We start from the raw sequence: 23,906 nt of genomic DNA, 5'->3' as shown, positions 1-23,906 counted from the left end.
TTTGATGTCACCCCTGGTAAAATTTATTGGAAAAATACAAGCTAAGTTGACAACTTTCACAGTAAGGTTGTATTCTGCCTGCTTTCATGTACCTTGCAATTGTGCTGTGCTCATGTATTATTGCTTTTTTTCTTGTTCCTTTTAAGTAACATTGCTATAACAGTAAGAGCTTGATAATTCGAACTTCAAGGGGCCAGATAAAATGTTTGAATTAACCAAAAGTTATAATTATCGAATGACCCCGAGAAACTGTCCAGAACTGCTTGCATCACGGTAAATCTATTTCGTGAAAGACTGGGCAACGGTTGCCTGAATTTGCGCAGCAATTACAATTTTTCATGTTTCTATCAATGCTATTCATGCATGCGCACTGTTGGGACCATCGAAGCAGAACTGCTCCAAAATTGTAAGGGTCTACTGTGTCCTCCACTGTGCAACGCGGTGGAGCTCTACCACTACCCAGTCACATCCATCAAGAGTGGCACCATTGTGTGTGAAGAGGCTTGACCACACAAATGAGGGCATGCGAGCAGCGTGCAGTTTCGGCGCACTGGGAGAATGGAACCACGTGAACAGAAGCGAAGGAAACGGCGTGACGCCGAAGTGACAAGAAAAAAAAATAAGGGGGAGAAAACATCAGCAGCATTCTAATAATAGTCCGGAAAAGTGCTAAGCTGGATTAGATTCACTGGCTGATGCTGGCTGGTCGAGCCGCCGTCGCTGCTGGCTAGCGCAAAGCTCGGAAAAGCGAAATCAAAACTAAGTGTTTGGACCATTCTTGGAGACGGGGCCATTTATTCGCCACCACAACTGCTGTCGCACGCATGTCAGAGGTCGCGAATGACTCTGCAGCATGAAAGTCAGGTTTTGAGTAGGGCTATTACAACAACCTCTTGTCATGCAGGTCATATCTGGTCGCGGCCTCCCTTCAGGAGCCTGTTGCAATTACCCGGTGCGGAACCTGCAGTGTCTGAATTATTCGGATTTCTGAATAAAGGGGGTCAAATTGACAACCTTTTACAGTATCATGTTTTTACTGTCATACTACAAGAGCTGCCTGCATTACTGCATGCATTATATCCCTCCAATAGTGATGTCAAAAAGAAGCTTTGGGGATGACATAATTAAGTGTTTTTCTCGGCAGCCTTGATTTACACCATGCATCTATAGACAACGAACTTTGAACAGCTTTGAAAGAGGGAGAAGTAAGTGCTCACACGGAGGGAAGCCAGCTGCTAGAGAGGACGGATAGGCTGACATGCCGGGCATCCCCGGCGCCGTCACTGAGACAACTGGGGTGGTGAGCGATGCGTTGGACGTCCGAACCATTGACTGCTGGAGAAACAGGTGTGAGGGGTCGTGCTGCAGCAGAAAAAAAGAAAAGAAAAAAGGACACCCCATACATTTACAGAAAGCACCTTCAGCATCATGAATGCGCCAAAAGAGCTACTTTAATGTACATGGTCTGTTCTGAAAGTAGTAGGACTCATTTTTTTAAACAAAATTTATTCAAGAGAATAGTACAAACGATTACAATTTTTCAAAGTAGCACCCTTCCGCACCTACACACTGCTGCTAATGAGATTTCCAGTTTTCGTACGCCTCCAGGAACGCCTGGACCGGAAGGCTGTTTAGCTCCCTCGTCACGGCCTGTTGAACCACATCTACCGATCTGTGATGTTTCCCCTCGAGCGTCGATTTTGTTCTTGGGAATAGAAAAATGTCTGGCGGGGCCAAGTTGAGGCTGTAGGGGGGCTGAGGCAGCGTTGCTGCCTTGTGCTGGGCAAAAAATCGGGGTCCTCATTCACATGATCAAGAAGATCCCACCAGTTGGCCTTTTCCTCCTCTGACAACACTCCCGGCACCAACTTCGCGCACACTTTCCTCATGGATAAGTTTTCTGTCATGATCTACTTGGGTTTGAGGAATGCTCAAGTCATCACCAATCATTGTGATACTCATTCTACGATCACTGTTAAGTAAATGTTTCATTCGCTACACATTTTCGTTGGTCTCTCTGGTCGAAGGGCGTCTGGAGTGGTCGTCTTCCTCCACTCTTTCCTTACCTTCTCAGAAAAGCTTGTGCCACTCAAAAAACACCATGGAAGCATCACCGCAGGCCTCCTTAATCATGGTGTGAGTCTCTTTGCCCGTTTTACTAAGATTTACTCAAAATTTGATCGCGTATCGCTGATCGAGTATAAACGCTCGACGATTCTGCGTGACGAGACGTTTCAACAGGGGTTCACAGTACAAGCGACCTCCTCTCTTCAACGGCCGAGAGCCTACTGCCAATTTTCCCCAGCATTCCCAATATCCCCCTTCAACGATCCTGCACGCGCAGACCACCTCTCGTCCGCCCGTTCGCCCAGAAAAAAACCAGTCCTACTACTTTCAGAACAGACCCTGTACTTGCCAAGACAAGCGAGACGAGTGCCTAAAACGAGCTAACAGCCACTGGTGCCAAGGGAAGCACAGAATTACACCTTTCACACAGGTGATGTTAAATCTGAAAATAGAGGTTCACCAAAGAAAGCAAACATGACCTATTTACACCACTAACATCAACTTATGTTGCACACAATATACTGCCAGAGGAGCTACTACAGCTGCCCTTTTCCTCCTCCCAGCTTTCATATATATATAGTTTTCTTTTTGTACGCACTTTTAAACAAGCTATTCTGTCTGTCACACCCTCAAACCGGCTAATTCCAACAACCGTTAGTAATCACAGTATGCACAAGCTCTAAATGAGTCCCACAACTGTTTAAAACTATCAGCCACACTCATTCGAGAGATTGTTTGCAGTCGTGACTTTCTGTGCAAGCATTTACAGCCACTGTTATGGCACAAAACAAAGTAATAGTAAACTGCAGGAGCACACAGGCCCTTTCTGATTGGGACACATATGGACAGGTATGTTAATCAAATCAGAGAGCAGTGACCATCCAAGTGAGATGAAATCAGGGCATGTGATCTGACCACATCTCTTCCTTCTCAATGAAGCCAAATGGGGAGTGGGAACCCCAGAGCCCCTGAGGTACGCTGAAATTTCTCAAGTTCAGCTTTTCACACAGAGCGATAATACTCAGCTTACACTGACTGCAAAAATCTGCTTCACTTTGTGCACCTGTAAAGTGCACCAGTTAAATGCATCTGCTGAAGGTCACTTAAACCTTCCCCACAGCCTGGAAGCCCAGGTGCAGTAGGAACCACCTGCCATATATATTAACACAAATATTTAGAATGCCTTTCTTTACCAAACAAGTAAACAAAATTGAGTATGTGCAGTCATCCCGCAAGGTAGTAGGTTAACACATATTTCCATTTTAACCAACAAATAATGGGTACATCTATTATGCGAGCCTGTCCATACCGCGAGTAAATGCAGCATACATTTTATTTTACTTTTTTTCTGAGAGGGCTGTCTCAGCACCTCTTGATGAGTCCTCAGCAAATGCACATAAAAAATATGTCCAGTTGCATGCAACTGCATGCGTCTTCACTGGCATCCCTGATTTCGTGCAACAAAAACTGGGCATTTCCTCACACTTAGTCATACCACTTATAGAGTAACTACTCGCATAACGACTGCACTTGCATAATAATTGCATCTCATATAGTTAATTAAAATCTAGGAAAATTTTAACTGACAGCAGAGTAACGTTTACCTCTCACAATAGACACACTTTCCAAATTAGCGCCAGTTTTCTTGACAGAGAAGTGTATTGACTATGAGAGTAAATACAGTAGCCTAGCCCTGTGCTCTCCAAAAAGCTTAGGGTCATCAAGTACAAGTATAGCTCAACCAAGCTGTGCCCACCAGCTGTCCTGTTGGGGAAGGGGATCCCGGGAGGACGACACGCAGTCCAGCGGTGGAAGAAGTCGAGCGGCTAGGGGAGGCCCCCTTGGAGCCCTTGCCTGCGGGGGAGCTGCAACTAGCCAGGTTGGCCGACGGGGAGGTTGACCGGTGATAGCCATTGGAGCTCACCCCATTCATGTCCAGCAAAGCGCCCCCTGGGCAGGCACAAGGAAAGAATGTGACGAGCCATCACTCGGCAGTTCCAAACAGCTTTGTACAGTGCACGCACTACTGCAGTGATGGCGTTACAGTGTCAGTGCCGATACTGGAGTTTCAGATGGCTGTCTTCAGGCCCATAGCACTGAAAATTCTGCCCTGTACGCAGAAATCCTCTCTGCTTGCACATCTCATGCATGCAGCTGGTGATTACAGGCTTGGTTAAACGTCTTCAGGCCACATGGTTCATTCTTGCACCATGTTGTAGGGTGATGATTCCAACCAACACCCAGGGGGCCTTGAAAGTAGAGGAGAAGAACTCACCTAAACTTGGAGAACTTATGAATCTTAAGAGTTTCAGGGGTAACACCTGTTCTGTACCCTAACAACATGGCTCAAAAAAAAGCCATGTGACCTGAAGTCGTTTGACGAAGGCTGCACAGGAGTAAGACGTCTTAACTCAGGGTTTGTTTTTCAAGAGCAGGGGAACGGATTTAGAAAATCACGTTGCAAGGCTGCTAAGCATAGCCCCATGAATTCTAGTAAAAATTACTATATGTGGCAGTGTAGTGAATACTTTACGAATTCTAATGACAACTAGGCTGCAGAACTGGTGCACTTTTTTTTTTTAAATGCTGCAAAAGATAGTTGTACATCATAAAGTACACAGGGTCTTATGGGATATATGGAAAAGAATACAAGGCACTATAAGTGACCCAACTGTTTCTGGAAAAGGAAAAGTTTATAGGAGTACACACCAGTACCATAGTACCATAGGCGCTACAGTATGCGTATTTCTTACAGCCTTTCTTTCTGTTAAGTTATTTGCAACCCCACCGATGGTACTATTTATTGACAGCCCCCTCTTTGATTCTGCCAAAGCACTGCAAAAGCTCATGTAAAAGCTTGAACTCAAAACACAGCTCGTTTTTTTCTTACAACAGGGGCAGCTTACCAGAGGAGCTGGGGCGAGGGCTGACACTGGAGTGGGTCATCTGGGGCGAGGGCTGCATGAGGCCCTCCTGGGAAGCATAGCCCGCAATGGAGCTCATGCCTTGGCTCAGGGAAGGCTGGCCCTGTGCAGATAACCACTGGTGTCAGGTGTGCCACTTGGCACTGGTCACTAACAGGTGCACAGGTGCGTTCACATGAACCAAACAAAAAGAAAATAAGCGTTACTAGCTGTGGCTTTGTACTGACCATAAATCTGCGTGCTTTCTCCTACAAATGAATGGAGCATAAACACTTAAGAGACGAAGCTCCACCACTCCAACCTCTGGCATCGCACAATAGCAATTTACAGCCAGTCACATGATGTCATCAATTGGCAGCTCGTTAGACAAGGGTCCTTATGGACTATTAATGCCTCTTACGGAGCTAAGTACATATTATCAGGAGGCAATAAGACGCCCTCAAGCATATGTGGGTGCTCTAAAGTGTGCTCCATGGCCCCTTTTGATATCCCCACTTTGGTGAAGTGTAGGGATTGTATTGCACCCAAAGAGACACTCCCAGTGCAGCTATGTGATGTTACCAAGTCATTAACTCAAGCTTATACCTAAAGTGTTCCAGGCATAAGCTGCAGCAAAATGTAAGGTGAGTATACCTGCCGCTATACCTCTCAAGAATAGCATTAACATACACACTCCGGCCAACAAAAGCAAAGCCACTAGAAATGTGTAAATGAATGCATCTTGCCAGTCTTTATTTGTCTGAATGTAGTCCATTTCCAACAGTATTGCTACAGTGAAGAAGTTAGCAAAACTTTGGCCCAGAGCAATGGCCCACTCAAAGTGTCTGAAAGCATGTGCCTGTGGCTAGCAACACGTTCAAATCATGTATGAGAACGTCGCATTCAAATCACATTTAAGAATCTACAAAACACTTCACTGGCAACAGTAGGTACTAATAGCCTCTGTGGACATGTCAGCATGTTAAACGGTCACCTGAAAATGCGATAAAAATAAAAAAAATAGGGAGGAACTCACTCGAGACCCATTTAGTTGAGCACTGCGCTGCATCATCAACTCAAACTCCTCGTTGATCTTGCTGTACTTGGCTTCTGACCGTGGTGTCAGTGAGTACTGGTCTGCATCTGGCTCAGGGCTGTCGCATCCATTTGTGGAATTCTTGTGTTCCTTCTTGCTCAGTGCCTGCACCACAGAGAGGTAAGCATGACTTCTTGCCCCCCAGAGAGAAGTTCAGTGGCGAGAATTAAATTGGAATATTGCAGCAGATTTACCCCCTGTAGCCGTGCAATGGACGGTATTGTAAAGTTGCACAATGTTAACGCGTTACTTAACTGCACTCTCTTCACCGACATTCCAAAATGAAGCATGCACATAAGACACACATGGATGTCGAAACTCAACATGAAATTCCATGTGGAACCTCAAGCCCGGCAACGCAACTAAGCATCACTTTGCGGCCCATTTTTTCCAACTGTTGGCTGATAACGAATACAGCCACTCCGCCAGAAATGACAAACGGCATGGGCTGCAACACTGGACACCACAGTGCTGACTGCCTCAGTGACTATGTGCCTTTGGGAGAGGATGGACTTAAAGAAGCAAGGCATGCTAGTATGTGATCAATGAGTACAGCTCGTGAGCATGCAACACCCATGCAGCTAACCGCTACCACAGATGCCTACAGCCAGCTTCTCGTCCAGTTACGGTAAGAAGCAACAAAAAGTGCACTGCTTTGCACGACTGTGTCGTGTGCCCCTTACAACCTTACTTTAATGACCTCAAAGAAACAATGCAGTAAGTGTTTGCGACAAGATGACAGTAGAACAAGAGAATCCTCAGCCAGGCAATTGCAATGCTGGCCTCAGCGCTTTCTTCATGCCCTACAACAATGCTGCATTGTATCCGTAGCACTGCGACATGAGTGCACACGACAGGCATTCACAAGCTGTCAGCTGGAGTGGCTTTCTTAGTCGAAGAGTTGCTTTTACTTGCTGGCCAAAATTTTCCTCAAAACACCATAACGCTTGCATACCTGTACTGGCTAAGATAGGAAAGCGCAAAGATATAAGAAAAAATACATATATTGCTAGCACTGCACAAATGAGAGCAAGAAACGCCAAGCAGTAGAGCTCCCTAGCAGCTTCTGTCAAAGGTGCGCATCAATATAAGTGAACCGCAATCTACGCAATCAATCCAAGCTTGTTCTCCTACCATAGCAGTAAAATGGCTGTGCCACAATTAAAAAAAGTCATTCAATTTGAGGAGCTCAAGATGTAAACAGTAGCACAAAGAATACGAGTATATGCAGAAAAGGAGCCTTTCATTTCGTCTGCCTGACTTGAGAGGGTGATGCTTCAGGTGTGCTATCCACATGTTAACATTCTTCTGTGATGACTCCCTCTGCACAATTAACATCACAGATTCCTTTTTGCAAATAAAAATGCTGCTGCAGAGCTTTCTTTCTACCTCTCTCTCTCTCTTTTTTTGGGGGGGAGGGGGCAAATCGTACATTATGTGCTGCTGTGCGTCCAAGTACAGTGCTGTACTATAGAGTAGAAAATGAGGTCAGGGTGCATAAAACTTCAGCTTTGACTTCATAGCATGCAAGGTCTAGAACAAACTACTATATTGTGTATTGTACAACACTGCTATTTAATTCTAATAAAGAAAAGAAATGCAACCTTGAAAAACATGAGCTTTTATGCTCTCATGTATCACCTTGACACGGTGCTTCAATACTTTGATCTGGTTTTAAGTAAGCTCTGCTCTGTCTGTCTGATATCAGCAGACCATTTGATAATTCATGTTAACTAATAGTAGCCAGCGGCTCTGTACTAGACAAAAAAAAAGTTTCAGTGTTCTTCTCACAGCTAACAGTTTATTTTAATCTTTAGCTGACAGTTTGATGTGCCCCGGAAGAACCTCAAAGCATGAACACACTGGAATGGAACTTGTGTCTGTCAGTACAATATATTCTGATAATGACATTTAAAATACAGTTACAAGTTTGTCGTACGTGATTAACAATGCCTCCACAATGCTTTCACTGACTGCAAGCTGTAGCTTCTCTGTCTTTCTCATCGCTTTACGAGCTCAAGGTGAAACTGATGATGAATCCACATTTAACGCACATAAAAAAATAGACAGGCACTAGCAGTAACATCAGCTTTTCACAAATATAAAGCAAGCTCCTGCGCTATGTTTGCAAAAATGCAACTGAAGATAGCCAGTACTTCCTTTAACCTAAAAAAGTATAACAACAAGCCCTATTTTCAGAATCCATTATTCTGCTTAAATTACTTCCGTACATCAAAGGAAGGTAAAAGACACAGCAACAATCCAAAAGCTGGACTAAAGAAAATGCAGAGATAAATACATATACAGCAGTCACAATTGATAAGCGTGCGTTTCACCACTAAACAGTCGAGCGAAGAGTTTTCCCTCTACCATACAAACGACATCAGTATAGCTGGGCCCCCTAGCTAGATGGAAGGGTTATCGGCACTTCACTCAAACCTGCTTGGCACGAGGTCATGCAGTTATTAGTAATTACAGTGGCATTGGGCAAAACATTTGCTAGGATGCAATTTGGGATTAAAAGCTTCAAAAGTCAGCACTGTATCTGCAAGCAACAAAGCAGTACAGGGAGGAGGATGTAGCACAGCTGCTTAATTGTCCCTCTAAGCTTCACGCACATCAATGCGCTACAACTGGGTGAAAAGAGTGTCCCATTGATTTCCAGATTCCACATGTTCGAGAAACCATGTGCGCCCGGTGGGCAGCCTGGAAAAAATGCTGCCTCATGTGACCGACCAAAATACTCTGCAATACTATGCCATGTGTAAGCTGCACTTTGATAGTCAACTCACCTGACTGCCGCCATCCAGGCGTTGGTGGCGCAGTTTCTGAATGAGACAAGAAACGGGGACATCGATTAAGTACAGTGGCTGACGTGGCTGCTTGCAAAGAAGCACTTTACTCAGGTCTCATTGCCCTGCTCATGTGTGTGCCTTGTTCACTGGGCAGTCTGGTGGTAAACCGCTCTCTCTCGGGTCTTAAGTGACTAGCCTGAAATTTGCAACACATACTGAAAACTAGCCAAGAGATGTAGGACAGAAACAAGATGCTGACCTTTTCACCTGCTTGTTCAGGTCGTAAACTTTCATTTTCAATTATTAGAGAGAAAGACATGAGGGACAATAAATACTTGAAAGAGAATGCGCTGGCAGCACTGCAGCATGTTGAGATTTAATCTGCCCTGTTTTCTTCAGCTGAAGGTAGACTTCCGCACAGTACTTCGAGCATAATGCCCAAAGTCACGGCACAAGTGTTCTGGTGTTAAAAGCAACTCTGCGCGCTGCATCTAAAGTACTGTCATATGGTGGTTTTACCAAAGAGAAATAACGATTCAGAAAAAGATGAGAAACGAGTGCAGAGTAAGCCATAAGACAGAAAATACTCATTTAGATGTCACTGTCTAAAACTTTTAAAACCTTCAAATCTATCCCTAGTCACCTGCATTCCAAATGTCCAATCTAATGGACAGCATCAAAAGCATCAAAAGTTATACCTGGCATATAAGTTGGAAGAAATTCAAATTTAGCTCACTTCACAAAACATAGAACCGGTAAAACCTAAAGATCCTCCCTTTAGTTTAAACAAAGGCTTGCCTGTGCCATTTAAAGTCTACTTTGGAAGACGAAACCTCGATATTTTGCGAACAACGAGCTCCTTCGGCACCTTCGCAGGCCGGTTAATTTGCCAAGAGAAAACACGTGCAGTGTTAGAGGTGCGCCGCTAGGAGCCTCAAGTGCAGCCCAGACATGCACAAAAATGTGTGCACGAGCAAGAGCAAATAATAAAGACTGTGAGGAGGTACTGCACACAATATTAGTGTGTTAGTGGCTGGGTAAAGGTTAAGTGCTCAGGAATGGCCCCAAGAGAAAGACGACAGTTGAGGAAAGTGCGACATAGGTCAGTAATAGCTGAATGGTCACTGACATCTGTCTTCACAACACACTCTGAGTAATAAGAAATGGACTGCGCCCCCTGTACAGCATACAACTGCTGCAGCAGGGAGTGTAACTTGATGTACATCTTGACATCTATGCAAAAAACCTTCCAGTAGGTATATCCAAAAGACACTCGGCTATAACAGAACAGTGACATTGAAGTTATATGGCTCCAATAATTGACCAATATTTGTGTGAAACCCTTGGGAAAAGAAAGAAGAGATGAAAACAGATTAGTTTCTCTGCCTGTTACAAAGGAAATTCGTAAGGACACATTAACAAACAGAACTTAGAAAAAAACTGCCACCAAGTTATGGCTGCCAGCCTAAAGTTACCAGTGCCTGTTTATGATTACAACCTCAACATTCACACAGTCATGAGGGCACCGTAGCTACAGATTTTTGCTGTGATAATAAGAGCACACTTGTTGTGGCCCCAAAGTTTGCTTATGCACTTAATAACAAATACTTGATGTATACTTCCTCTAGGCTTGCCACCAAAAATATATATTAATCCGTTCCTTACTAAAGCATCCACCTAGTGGGCCTAAAAGTTTCTGTTTTACAAGTTACTGCCAAATGGTAGCTCTTATCAATTTTCTTTATACAGTCAATTACATTTTCAAAAAATGATGATGGTAACAGATGCATTCCGTTTTTTTTTTTTTTTGGCCATGACACCAATATAGATCGTTAACATCTATCTATTTTCGATAAGCAAATCAAGTTCATTTTTCAAATGTGAAGACAACATGCTGTTCAACAAGACTACACTGTATTCTGAGAGCACACATTTAGACGCCACTTCTGAAAAGCAGCTTATTGCAACAAAAAGCTCCATGTTTTCTAGCATCAAAAAATCCTAATAATTCCATCCATAGTAATGACAACCAGGACAATGACAACCATTAAAAAGTAAATTTTGTTTTTTTCACTGTAACAATGAAGTGGAAAATGAAGAGATTTGTTAAATACAACCATCACTCCCTGTTTCATACTCTGACTGAACTTCTGAACTTGTCCGGGGTGATAATAGGTGTTGGGGGAAATCAAGCACTAGTCCCACAAGTATGCGCTGCGTGCGATAGCCATCTGCCTAAACTGATGCCCTCTCCTCTACCAACATGGTGAGAGGCAAAATAATATATCTAGACTCTCGAAAGATTAGAATGCTTTAGCACATCATTACGGCATACCACAAACCATTACCGGTAGTGTCGTGTGCTAGCTACTCATGTGAATCATGCACATCTGCCATTCTGTGCAAGCTCAGTAACAGTAGTGGTACGCTAAAATGTTCTAACCACATATGCACGCAGGACATGTATGCACCTAACACCTGGCAGTAGCAGCATATGGTAACTGTATGCTAAAATGTTCTATTGAGCAACTCATTCATGTGCTGACATAGCTAGTAACACGTTTCACACGCAGCCAAGTCACGTATGCTAATGGAGACGCTTTCCTGCTTTCCTGCTGTCCCACCAGCTACCTCGTATACTGCATCGTTTTTGGTGCACAATGCATGACACATAAAAATCGCACAAAAAGGAATGCAAAGTTGCAAATCAACCAGAGGCGATAGCAAGTGCATTATGGGCTCACCTCGACGATGTCGCTGTTGGTGCGACTCTCGTGCGGCTCATTGTACTCTGTGTACTTGAGCAAAACTTTGTCCATGTCGGTGCTGGCATATTGGAACAGCTTGTTGGTGCTGTTGAAGATGATCAGGGCGATCTCGCAGTCACAGAGCACACTCAGCTCATAGGCCTTCTTCATCAGGCCAAACTTGCGCTTCGTAAACGTCACCTGCACGCAGGCACATGACGCCATTAAAGAGCTGGACACGCACATCAACTCGTTTACAGGGTCTCCAAAAGTGCAGCACAGAATGAAATCGATAGCCACGTGCAAATAAAACGGTGCTAAGTACCAGATGCACAGGAAGAGCAAGAAAAAGAGCTCCGCACTCCATCCTTAGCATTACTTTTATTGGTAATGAGCACACTGAGGACAAATTGACATTGGCCTATCTCGATTGATGACCATGTTCTAATAACAAGACTGCTTTCACTGAAAGCGGAGACTTTATGAGCAAGAAAAGGTCAGAAAATTAAACGCTGGTATTGCTGTCAGCAGCTGTAAAAAAGTATTTTCATCTGCCTATTTGCATTTGAATAGCACACACTGCTAAGCTAGAAAGAAAAGTTCGCTAGGGACTGAATATGTGATGATGCCTTTAGGTAACCACTTAAACCATTAAACCACCCACATTCTTCAAAACGCAACAAAACCGTCACATATATTATTCACATTTTCAGTTTTACATGACAGCGTTTGAAATGCAGGACTTCACGAGAAGTAGCGAAAGTACCAAGTGCAGCTTGAACACAGAAGCTTTTGCCTCAGAGTTCTGAAGTGAGCAACATCTTACGCAAAGGAGAACTACAAATTCAACGGTTGAAATTTTTGCTTCTTTTGTGCAGTCAGATGGTTGGACCCTTCACAACTATTTCACTGTTTGTTCAGAGTGGAAGGCTAGCTTTTATCCAAGGAACTCAAAAGTGAATAAACAGATATGTACTTCACGCCGCAGTGGTCGAGCTCATGATGCCACACTCTCTACTTCACAAATTCAAACACTGCATGTGGCGATGCCACTAGGGCCCTTTTTTTTCTCATTGTTTACACGCTTCCTGTCCTTTCTGATCTATCATTCATACATAGCACTAAGAAGTCACCCAAGCCACGAAGTAACTTGTTCAATCACTCTCCAAGAGACGTAAATTTTTACAAGCAATTAACGAGAACCAGCTAAGCAACTTGCTGAGCCTCCACGGGTAATTAAAGTTTATGCTATTTTCTCACGACCTGCCTTTTGTACAACCTATGTACTGGTATTCTTAAACAGAAATAAATCACTATACACGTTTTGTTTTGGTGTTTCTAGCCCATTCAAGGCCTTCAGTAAGGCACTCGTTATGAAACACCCGGTTCTGCTTCAAGTAACAACGACCAAAAGAAGAGTTAATACCCCAATTCCCATTCCCACAAGGACCACTAAGTAGACGGTTACATGGAACTGAATATTCAATACCTTGATCCATTAAGTACAAAAAAATGAAACAAACAAAAACAGTTTACAGAGAGCAAGTATGAAGACTCCATCAGCCCTGATTTCACATCTACACAATGCAGGCACCCTTTCAGTGTTTGAAGCAATATAAATTGGACAACAGGAATGGAATGGAATGGAATGGAATGGAATGGAATGGAATGGAGTGGAATGGAATGGAATGGAACAGAATGGAATGGAACAGAACAGAATGGAATGGTATGGTATGTTATGGTATGGTAGGTGGTATATACAAGCCTGCTCGTGGGCTAAGAGGAACAACCTTATGGACGGCTCCAGTTTATTTTTGACCCCCTGGAAATCGTTAATATGCACTGACCTCACACAGCACATGGCCATTCCACATTCCGCCTCCATCAAAATTCAGCTGTCACAGCTGGCATTTGATCCCACGCTTTATGCTCAGCAGTCTAATGCCAAAGCAGCTGAGTCACTGTGGTAGGTATTTGTACAATAGTGCAACTAGTTGCCATTAAAATCTTCAAGGATGTTGAATGCATCAGCAGTTTGTTTGCCTTCAATGCTTGTGATGGCTTTCAACCTTGGCCCAGGATAACAGCCACATATACGTTCAGTGGCAGCAGCTTGCAGGGGTAACTATGTGCGTAGCATGGTAAGCCAGAATGCTTGCTATGCCCCAATGAAAATGCAGGAACACACTGAGTGTGCCTCCCACGCAGGCTCTACACTCACCTGCCGGTTCCTCTCGTCCGTGATCCTGGATATCTGTATTTTTTTCCTCCCCATGGCTTTGGTTTCGGGGCACGTTGTGAACAGTAGCTGGGATCCTCAGGGTGAAGTCATGCACCGCCCTCTCTCAGCCGGCCACTGCACACAGCAAAAGGAGCAGAGACGGTCCTCAGTGGCGGCAAGCAAAAAAGACTGAGACAGCAATGGCGAGTGCAACCAGCAACACAACTTTTGGAAGTAAATCGGTGTAGTTATATATGTACCACTTGCAAGGCGCATATAGTCTAGTAATAAATGCAAAAAAAGAAGGGGCTAAGAACTGGTACTGCTATACACATAAGCTTGAAGTGGTGCTTCTATTTGCAACCCGCAGGTCGGCTAACAGGCTACAGAAGGGTTAGCCAATGCAAACCACCTGATGCCACCAGCAATACAGGAACATTGTCCATCAGCACTTTAGATAGGAACATTTACTTGACAGTGTAATAATTGCATTTTTGGCACTTAATGCTGAAAACTCACCACGATATAAAACATTAACTTTTATTTCCTTCTAGCACACAATGATCAGAACTCTCCAACAGCATTACCAGTCAATGACTAGACTCGGTAGGTAAACAAGAAACTGAACATTTATTGTATTATAAGACCAGCTGCTCAAGGTGTCTCAGCAAAACTAAACAAACTGCAATGCTTCAGAACCCCAAACTATAAATCAAGATGCAACCAAAATGATAAAGTCAAATTTAAGCGCGGGACGTAAGTTTATTATTTATAACAAACGCAAAAGTAGCTATCAGTTCTCAGAAGTGCTTTGCCAGCATAACATCTGTTCGAGATCAATGCGAACAAGTTGAGTACAGTTTCCAGCAGAGGGCGGCAGTGGCGCAGCGCCATCTGTTATTCATTCGGGCGCATCGCAGTCAACGCAGCCTGCGCATGTTCTCGGCGTGGATTTTAGTAACACCACGTGCGCAACGTGCTTTTCACGCTGGAGTATTCGCTCCACTGTGAATTAGCTCAACCACGCCACGCGCTTCCGCGGCGACCGTCGCCTGTCCGCAGCACACTGAAGCCACCTATCAGCAGGGCCCCGGCATCCTCAATGCAAATTGCATAATTGGTTGGCTAGGCACAAGCACGACACGCACAACACGCGCCAAGGTCGCGTCGACCCATGATATATGACCGCTCATTCACCGGAGGTGCGCGCCAGCCAACGCGTGGATTCACCGGGACTTCGCGGCGCTACGCCAGAAACATTTCCACGCCCATCCCCCCCCCCCTTGTCGCTACAGGTGCGCCGCGCGCCAGTGTAACGGGACACTGTGAGCGGGCAAGGAAGAAGCGCCGGCCCAGTGGCCGTCAAAGGGGTGTGCGGAGGAGGGGAGGTGGGGGGGTCTCCTGTACTACGCACGGTGGCGAACTTCTGGGTCGCCATCGATTCATCGCTGAGCGCGACGGCCGACCTGGCGGCGCGCTGGTGTGGAAGTCGTGCGCGTCAGCGGCGCGCAATGCAACCCCGTAGTGGCCCGAATTCGGAGGCGCTCCAACGTACACTGCCGCAAACCCTTTTCCTCGGGGGAAATGCTTCCAGCGCGGCGGCGAAACGGAGCGCGCTCGCTCTCTAGATTGGGCCAGGCACGCTCGTTCCGTCTTGGCCGCCGCGGGGGAATCTGCCGACGAGCATGGTACGACGCGATCCGCCAAGCTGCGCCCGTACACTGATCGCTTGTTGTTGCGACGGCGCAAACACGTAGTCGGCGCCGAAGGGTGGGGAAGAGACGTCCCGAGGATCGCGGGAGGGAAAGGAGATACGCTAGGTAGCGAGCAAAGAAATGAACAAGAAGCGAAAGCGAGATAAGCTTTCGCGTATCTTTATTGCGGCAACAGCGGGGTGTTGTCACAACATCTCGTCGTCGCGCCTTTCGACACCGCGCGCGAGCCTATCAGGAGACACCCGCCATATCCTCGAGCTCTCTTCTCTCTAGGATCCAAGCCCGGTGCCGTAACGTAGCTGTGGGACGACCTCATATCCCTCTGCCCAGCGGTCCGATCAACGGAAAAACAACTACGCCGAAAAAAACGTGACGTAACGGCTCAGTTCCGCCTTGGTTCCGTTTTATCACGAGCGAAAAGTTTTCCAAGTTTTTATCAGCCGGATCGCCACGCCGAGGGCGCCAGAAACGTTCGTTAAGGCCACTTACAGTACTCCGGTACGGAATGAAGACGAGCTTTCTTTGACAGGCAGAACACTGTCGTCAGGTATCCATTCAGCTCCTCGGTAAGAGACGAGAAAACAGCTGTGATACCTCTCGAGCGCAGCACAACCTGCTGACGGGCGCCATGTTCTTCGAGAGCTCTGTTGCCAGCAGCGCGCGTCAGAAAAACGCGCGCCCGCTAAACGCAGCGGAATCGGCGCGCGCGGACTGAGCCACGCCGCTGAAAACGAAACTGAGTCGGAGCGGTTCAACGAGTTCTGCGACGGCACAGTTTCTCGATGTTTTAGGCTTGCTGAACAACGAAGAACAACTGTGCTTCAGTAAACGTGTCCCCGCCGCTGCTAAAAGTTAAAAAGAAGAAGCATAAAATGACTCCTATCTTTTTTTTAAACTGATCCTTTATTGCCTATGGCACAACAATTTCAATGATTAGCATGCGACAGCTAAAAAAAAAAAATGCAACGCAGGGTTACTTAAGTGGCATAAAATTATGGTGCGCAAGGAAGCAAGAACCAAAAAGAGATAAATACAAGCCACGCGTATTTAAGATATAAAGAAATTAGACAGTCAAGATAAGGATCTTCGCAGGAAGACAAGCAACAAAAACTGAACGAAATCAAAATAATCTAAAACAGCCTTGCAATTAGGAGACTCAGGAACTAATTCCTCGCAGTGTTTATCAGCATCGCTAGCGAAATGCGGTACGTTATGAGAAGCAGCTCATTTTAGATATCTTGCACAGGAAAATAAAAATGAAAGGGAAAGGAAGGCAGAAGGCCGCAAGGCTAGGTGTTGCGCCACTGCTCTGAAGATTGCCCTTCGTAGCATGGAGATATACACCCCCGAAAACAATAGACTTTTTATTTTCATAGTTGCGAACGCCTCTCATTTTAGATCTTTGAGTCAATACTTATCTTTCTTTTCTTTTTTTTAGTAATGTTTCACTTAAAGGGGTGGAGACACCAAATTTTGAAGCTATAAAAAGCCTGCTATGGGATTCCTATGTATGCAAGGGCAGTCACTGCCAGGTGTTGGACGCAACAAACGTTTAAAAAATATTTTAATTCGGTTCCAAAGATTACCTAAATGCTCACTCTCACGGCCTAGACCCATTCGCTAGCGCCATCAACCATGACGTCACAAGGGGTGTAGAAAAATAAAGTTTTAGTGACGTCATACCAAAATACAGTGACGTACGATGAGCGGGGCACAGCCGCGTGAGCGCAGTCGACGCACCAGCGAGCCGCGTTTGCTGCTAACCGCCACTCGCTCGGTTTGCGGCGCGCCGTTGCGAACAGCGTCGCAACGTCCGATTGCAGCTCGTTGCCTGCGTCCGGCCTGCTAGATGTCAACGGCGGGCCGCTCGCGGCAACAACGACGGGAAGCGGCAGCCAATGCGAGCGCGGAGAGCGGCAGCGTCATGATGACATAGGGCGCACTCCTTGGAGCCGGGCGGCCTGCGCCAGTCTTCGTGCCGAACGCCGGCATCTGAAGAACGCGATAGTATTGTTTGTTCACGTTCATAGCAAACCCTGGGATATATGAATATCAAAAATGCATCGTTTGTGACGATCGTTGGCAAATACCGAGTTCCTGGTAGAAGTGATGACTGCGATGCAAGCAAATTTCATCCCATAGCCGGTTTTGTGCTGCTGCTACCTGGTGCGGTTCGCCTGCCGTCTGCTAGCTCTGTTGCTGAAGACGTCGTGGAAATCGAGCATATCTTTTATTATGGGACGAGTTCACAGTAAAGGGGTGCCGAGCGGAGCACGTTTCTGAGCGCTGGCCAGTCCCGAAGCTCCCTCAGCTGCGGAGTCGATATCGAAAGCAGCTAGGCCTAGCGACGACTAGGGCAGTCTGGGACCAGCGCGCAGGTCGTCGGCCGGCGTTGCCGCAGGCAGTGTCGCTGCCGAAAGATCCACTTTTAGCACAGATGCATGCTGTCGTATCTCGAATCTAGAAAGCATCCTTTCTGGTGGCATGGCTGTTTTGTATTTTCTTGTGCGGACGTGAAGTACGCCGAGTCTGCCGGCCGGTAGGTCAGCCTGGATACCGTCTGCCGACGTCATAAAAGCGAGCTAAAGAGTGTTCTTGACGTAAATAATAAACCATGGGACAAGAAATGTGAAAAAAGTGTCATTTTTGAGGATCGCTGACCAATACTGAGCTGCTAGTAGAGGTAACAACTGTGATATGAGCAAATTTCTCACAACCGCGCCTAGCAGCTGCCGCTGGCGCGACGTCGGGGTCCGGCTCGCCTGGCGCCCGCTAGCTCCGCTGCCGAAGGCGTCGAGGAGATTGACCATACTATTATTTTATTGTGAGATGATTCTGTTAACACTACAGCTATTTGTGAAAAGTAGGCCTTTTATTATAGCGCAGGCGACTTCCGAAGCGCCGGCCGCTTGCTAAACAGGCTATAGGCCTAGCGACGACCACGGCAGCCAGGCAGCAGCAGAGCTCGTCGCCCGGAGCGCCCGCGAGCGGTGCCGTTGCCGAAAGCTCCCAACATAAGCAGACATGCTTTGTCGCTGCTCGAGTATAGCTGGCAGTTCTGATAACAAGGCGATCTTGTCTTTTCTTGTGATATTTGTACACCATCCCAAGCAGCGCTCAGGTACTGCTGCACGGCAGCGAAGTGTGACACCGGTTGTGGGCGCAGCTTGGGTAGAGCGGCGCAGCGATGCTTACTGGCATTTTGCAAAGTGTTTCGCATCCTCACGCGAACCCGCGAAGGCGATATTAGCGTGCGAACAAAAAAAAAGTCGATGTCCTCACTCGTTGGAATCAGATCTGTCAGAATCCGAGCTGCTGGGACTAGACGTGCAGTTGTTTGTTTTCATATGCGCTGGTCAGCACGTGTGTGGGAAAGCAGACGATGCAGCAGTAGGTGCGTCACAACTTTTGTGGGCCCACGTGACCAAGCGAAGCAGTTGATCTTCCCCTTCTGTGACGTCACTGTACAACTCGGCGTTCCGAAACCGAAACCGAAAATCGTTCACCTAAAAATGCTATAATAAATTATTCACTGTGAATATATGAATCTTTGAGTGTGTATCATGCTTCCTGGAGCCATAAGAAACGTTTGCAACTAAGAACGCGCGAACCACAAATTTGGTGTCTCCACCCCTTTAACTTTTCGAAAACATTGCTACCCTTCCTTGAGCTCCATGTAACTTTACATAACAGGAAGAAACATGGAAGAAATGAAGCCCCCCCTCACACCCCTTTTTTTTTTTTCTAAGGTGGGTTTCCGGGGTACGGGAAATAAGTTTCGTGGCTTGCCAGGGTATATGAGTGCTGCGGCCTGGATAGCGAAACATTTTGGGTGCGATGAGATTTGTTGCAGATATGGGCCTTTACTGATTCACTGGGTGCAGTTCCATGATATGGCAGTGCAGCATAGCTTCGACCATCTTATAATTAGGAAGAGTGCACGGTACAAAAGAAGCATACATTCGCTTTCCGTGTGACCATTCTGTCTTTGTAAACATTCTTCACTCTCCTTCCGCGTACTAACCGCGCGTTAACCCCGTGACCACAAAGACCGTCCAAATGAAAACTTCGTACTAAAGAAAATCAGCCGTGGGGCCGTACTTTACAACCATCCTTTTCGCCATTGACTCCTTTGCTTCCCTGATATCAGCCAGTCCCATTCCTTTCATATCGGAGCCGGCGGCTGGCATTCCTTGTTTAGCCCTCATTAATGGCGTCGCAAGTCAAAACTATTAATTCTGTGGAAGGACAAGAAAATTCGTCGGCAAACGAGTCGTTACAGAATACGGTCCCTCGTTGGTCTCGGGGCTTGCGCGGTGCATCAGGCCGCCGCCACCTCCACTTCGGCGGCCCGGCTGTCCAGCTGTCGTCCCTCGGCGGAGCGACGACAGGGGCGTTTCGCGGAGGGACCCCGGATACTTGGCGAGCTGACTTGGCAGCATCCACGCACAAGCTTGTACAGAGGTACAGTGCGCGGGGAAGGAGGAGGCATCTGAGGCCAATTGGCCATCGCATCGGCCCTGTCTCGCTCGCTATCGCGCCATTACAGATACCGCATCGTCTGGGTATCGTCTGGGAAACAGCCGCTTCCTCCCGATCCCGCCGGAGGAAGCAGCGGCAGCAGCGGTCAGAGGCGGCGACGTAGCAGCAACGGAGCCAGCCAGCTCCTCCCCTGCCAGCGCAATGGAATAGCGTCTCCGATCGGCCGCCGCGCCGCCGATGCCAGCCCTGACCTTGGCGCTCGCGGCAGACCGACGGGCGCCGCGGCGTGCTTTCGCCAACAACGATCGCGCCTCGACGGTGCGGACCCGCGCCGGCGAGGTCGTACTACGACGCTCGCCTCCCGGGCGCAGGCTTCTATGAACTTCGCAGTGCGCAGTGGCTACATCACCCTCTTCATTAATTAAGCGGGAACACGTTGGAACACAGTACCTGCGCAAGGCTACAACGCGACATCTGTGATGTCCATTTCTCGCTTTCTTTCTGCCGCACTCTTGGTCCATTTCGACGCCGGTTTGCAAGGTCGGAAGGTCAGCTGAAGGCTGTGACACCACTGTCCTTGTCAAAACTATGGAAGAACAGACACCTCTGACAAGAAAGATGTAGCCTACAACCTGTTTTTTTTTTTTTTTTTTGCTTTGAACCAGCGCCATACTACGTACAGTCTGACGGGCGATAGGTGTATTCCGCATATGAGTACCGTTCAGTGGCGGATTTAAATGGAAAGAGGGGGAGGGGGGGGGGGGGGGTAGCGCCCTCCCCAGCGAGAAATGTGCCATAAAGAACAGCCCCTGAAAACCCCATCTCTTTTTCGACGAAGAAAGTCCTAGAAATGCATTGTGCAAATAGTACCGCTGGTTGTTGAATGTAATTCAGTGGGAAGGATGCATTTAAAATAGCGCTGAGGAAGTAAGAAGAAGAAAAAAAAAACGCCGCTATGCGTGGTGGGTCGCTTTCGCAAGAGAAAGCAATTAAACGACAAAATTAGGCAGCCTGCCGAGTTTCCGCATTAGTTATATGTATTTTTTATTTGTTTATATGGGGGGACAGTCTTCCGCCCCGCACTCCCACTCCGCGGATGCAGCGTTTCCGCTCGCTAACTGCGGAGGGGTTCGTGCTCGATGGAACAAAGGGAGGGACGACAAAGCGTGAACACTCATATGTTATTTATTACACTCGAAATTAATACACAGAGTCGGCCAGCTAGCTACTGAACATCAACGAGGCATTCCTCGCTGTCCCCCAATATTTCCGCAGCTACCATCGAAACGCGGTGCCCGAGGCTCGCTAGGATCGAACCCACGACCTTGCGCTCGGAAGGACAATGTCACCACGGCCACCAGTTCGCTACAGAACAACAGAGACAACGCAGCGTATACCTGTCCCATACACGCACGGCACAGCTCAATACTGAATATACAGGGTTTATAGCTTATAGCACTTCCCCTTCCCCTCGAATGCAGGAGAGAGAGTCTTATCCTGCGACTCCGGCACGATCACTGAGCCCGAAGCAAGCATGGTAGGGAATAATGCGCCCGCACTGATATATGCCCTGTACTCTTGGCACTCACGCTAGACACGTACGAAGCGCATATCTAGAGTGAAATGTGCGCGCTCGCGTCCCGCCGTATACGTATATACATGCTCGAGCGCCCAAAGCACAGCCGAGCCTCTGTTTGTTTATCTTCTTTGTTTATTTAGTTGCGTATGGTCGATATATATCGACTTCTGGAGCTACATCTACACAACTGCGCTACGAGAGGGAAACTGAATGCGCATTATAAGAACGCGCAAAACTGACCTGATGGGCGAATGTTGTCGATATGAGATGAACGTCGTCCTTCAGTGAAGCAAGCAAACAAAAACGACGATATGGGGATGGTTAGTAAATAAAAGCGCTTGTGATCAAGGACGCGCACGTATAGGACCCGGTGGCGCTCCATAATCGGGAGAGCTGTTCGAAAAAGATGGTTTATACGCACTGACTTCGTGTTATAACTTTCAGTTGGCACTATACCGGCTGCTTATGCGATTCCCGTAAGTAATAGTTAAAAAAAAAAAAACAGACGTTTTGAGGCAGGTTCTGTGCCAGTGTTATACGAGAGGTGGCGGGCGTCAGAAAAGTGTAACCTGGTATACTGACTTATAAAATTGGTACACACCTGGTTGTAATTTGAGATTTGTAGCTAGCTGTTAGTAATAGTCACGTTATCTCTCAGAATTTCAAAAAAAAAACGAGGTTCTGGTAGTCGCTGCGTTAAAGGACCCCAGATGTTTGAAAATTTTCCGGAGTCCTCCACTACCTCTCCCTCTCTTATAGCGTTGTGCAGTGTGACGGGCTGAACGGAGCACAGCACTCTGTAGCGTGAGGAGCCTTGCCCTTGCGGGGCGCAAGGCAGTGACGACAACGAGCAAGCAAGCAGAGCAGGATGAAACAAGGGCGACGGAAGGAGCGCGTCGGAAGCAGCCGCCGAGAGGAAGCGGTTAGTCACAGCTCCTCCCAAGCCGCTGGCAGGGCAGGCGTCGACAGCGTTGCAGCGGCACCAGCAGTTGTGCGAAAGAAATCAACGCAAAAAGCAAAAACACAAATGGAAAGAAAGGAGCGAGAAAAAAATGAAGGATTGAATGAAACAAGCAAAGAAAGAAAGAAAGAAGCTAACTGCGAAGCCGTGTCCGTATAGGCCACGAGGCGAGATATAATGCCCGGCTCAACGCTCGGTGGGGAAGGGGAGGGGGATGGGGGGAATTCCGAGACAGGGGGCGCTTCACAACTATGGCGGGTTTAACGGCGGGCTAGAGTCGTCCTCGAACCGCGGGTCCGTGCGGCGAGCAATGTCTCTGCTGCTGCACAGCCCCGAGACGCCACCGGAAGCTCTCGTCTTTCCCACCGGAAGCACATCTGGCCCGCGTTAGATAACGGCGACGACGACGGTGCGATGACCCACGCAGCCGTGCGAGGTACGACGATGGCATTCACACCGTGACTGCGACGACGAACTACTGCGGGGCCCTTCTTCGCACACCGACGACGAAAGCACCTCGGCCCCTCTTCTTCCCGGGCATGGTATGCTTGGAGGAGGTCCTTCTCTGGGAGGAGGCACGTGTTCCCCCCTTCCCCCACATCGGAGACGTTGCCGGGACTTCCATCCCAGATCTTTGCGGACCCAATTTTGCCTCTGCACCGTACACACGACCAGATAAATGTACCCCCCCCCCCCCCTCTGTCGATCGAAAGTTTTTAGCATTCAAGGCACCCGCCAAGGTTCAAACCTCTGCACGGTGAGGAGAGCCCCTTTCCTAGCCTGACAACGCTCGTTGGTCTATACGTGAGTGCGCCACTAAAAAGCTCAAAGGCAATGCACTAAAAAGCTCAAAGGCAATGTGGCCTGAATACTTTTGAACAAGACTGTACATTGCAGACGCGGCTGTGAAAAAAGGGATTGGGGGGGGGGGGGTGTATTCATGTTATCTGCAGATGAACTTGGAAGAAGAGGAATTAGTATGATTAAAGAGACTCGGCTTAAAGAGGAGCTTGCTGTTGTTCATAAAACCCCTTCAAGTCCGCGTTGCAACTGTAATCGTGACCCGAGAGGACTCAAGCGACTACAAGATAAATACGAGCTGCTGCCGAGACCGACACTGTTTGCGGCTTTCCGGCATTAGCGGTACTGAGAGGTGTATAAAGAGCTAAACAAAACAAAAAAAAACAGAAAAATGAACTCGAAGTACCTATATACAATATGCATTAATGACACCACAGAACCGCCACGCTACAAGCTGACGCAGAGGGAATGGCGCGGATGGCATGCTACGGACGGAACGGTGCAGAGGGAACGGTGCGGAGGGAACGGTGCGGACGGAA

General features: G+C 47.3%; 1 protein-coding gene across 11 annotated transcripts in view; it reads right to left on the bottom strand.

The window, feature by feature from the left end:
* The window catches only part of Mef2 (myocyte enhancer factor 2), a 127,666-nt gene that overhangs the window by 13,095 nt on the left and 90,665 nt on the right, over positions 1-23,906 (bottom strand). For 4 of the 11 annotated variants that reach the window (XM_089545267.1, XM_089545270.1, XM_089545274.1 and 1 more), the window contains exons 2-8: positions 13,830-13,964; positions 11,606-11,809; positions 8,859-8,894; positions 6,007-6,171; positions 4,974-5,109; positions 3,824-4,017; positions 1,218-1,362 (exon numbers count right to left, since the gene is read on the bottom strand). In XM_089545267.1, coding sequence (XP_089401393.1) covers positions 1,218-1,362; positions 3,824-4,017; positions 4,974-5,109; positions 6,007-6,171; positions 8,859-8,894; positions 11,606-11,809; positions 13,830-13,883 — 934 coding nt within the window. In that variant the 5' untranslated portion in view covers positions 13,884-13,964. Of the gene's footprint in view, positions 1-1,217; positions 1,363-3,823; positions 4,018-4,973; positions 5,110-6,006; positions 6,172-8,858; positions 8,895-11,605; positions 11,810-13,829; positions 13,965-15,384; positions 15,557-16,033; positions 16,193-23,906 lie in introns of those variants that run through there. The other 7 variants (XM_089545271.1, XM_089545276.1, XM_089545273.1 and 4 more) reach the window with 5 other exon arrangements.

This window comes from Amblyomma mixtum, chromosome 5 (genome assembly GCF_055824585.1).
Source record: "Amblyomma mixtum isolate Tamu chromosome 5, ASM5582458v1, whole genome shotgun sequence".
Classification (NCBI taxonomy): Eukaryota; Metazoa; Arthropoda; class Arachnida; order Ixodida; family Ixodidae; genus Amblyomma; species Amblyomma mixtum.
Note: the sequence above shows the minus strand (reverse complement) of the source record. Positions and strands in the feature narration are given on the sequence as shown.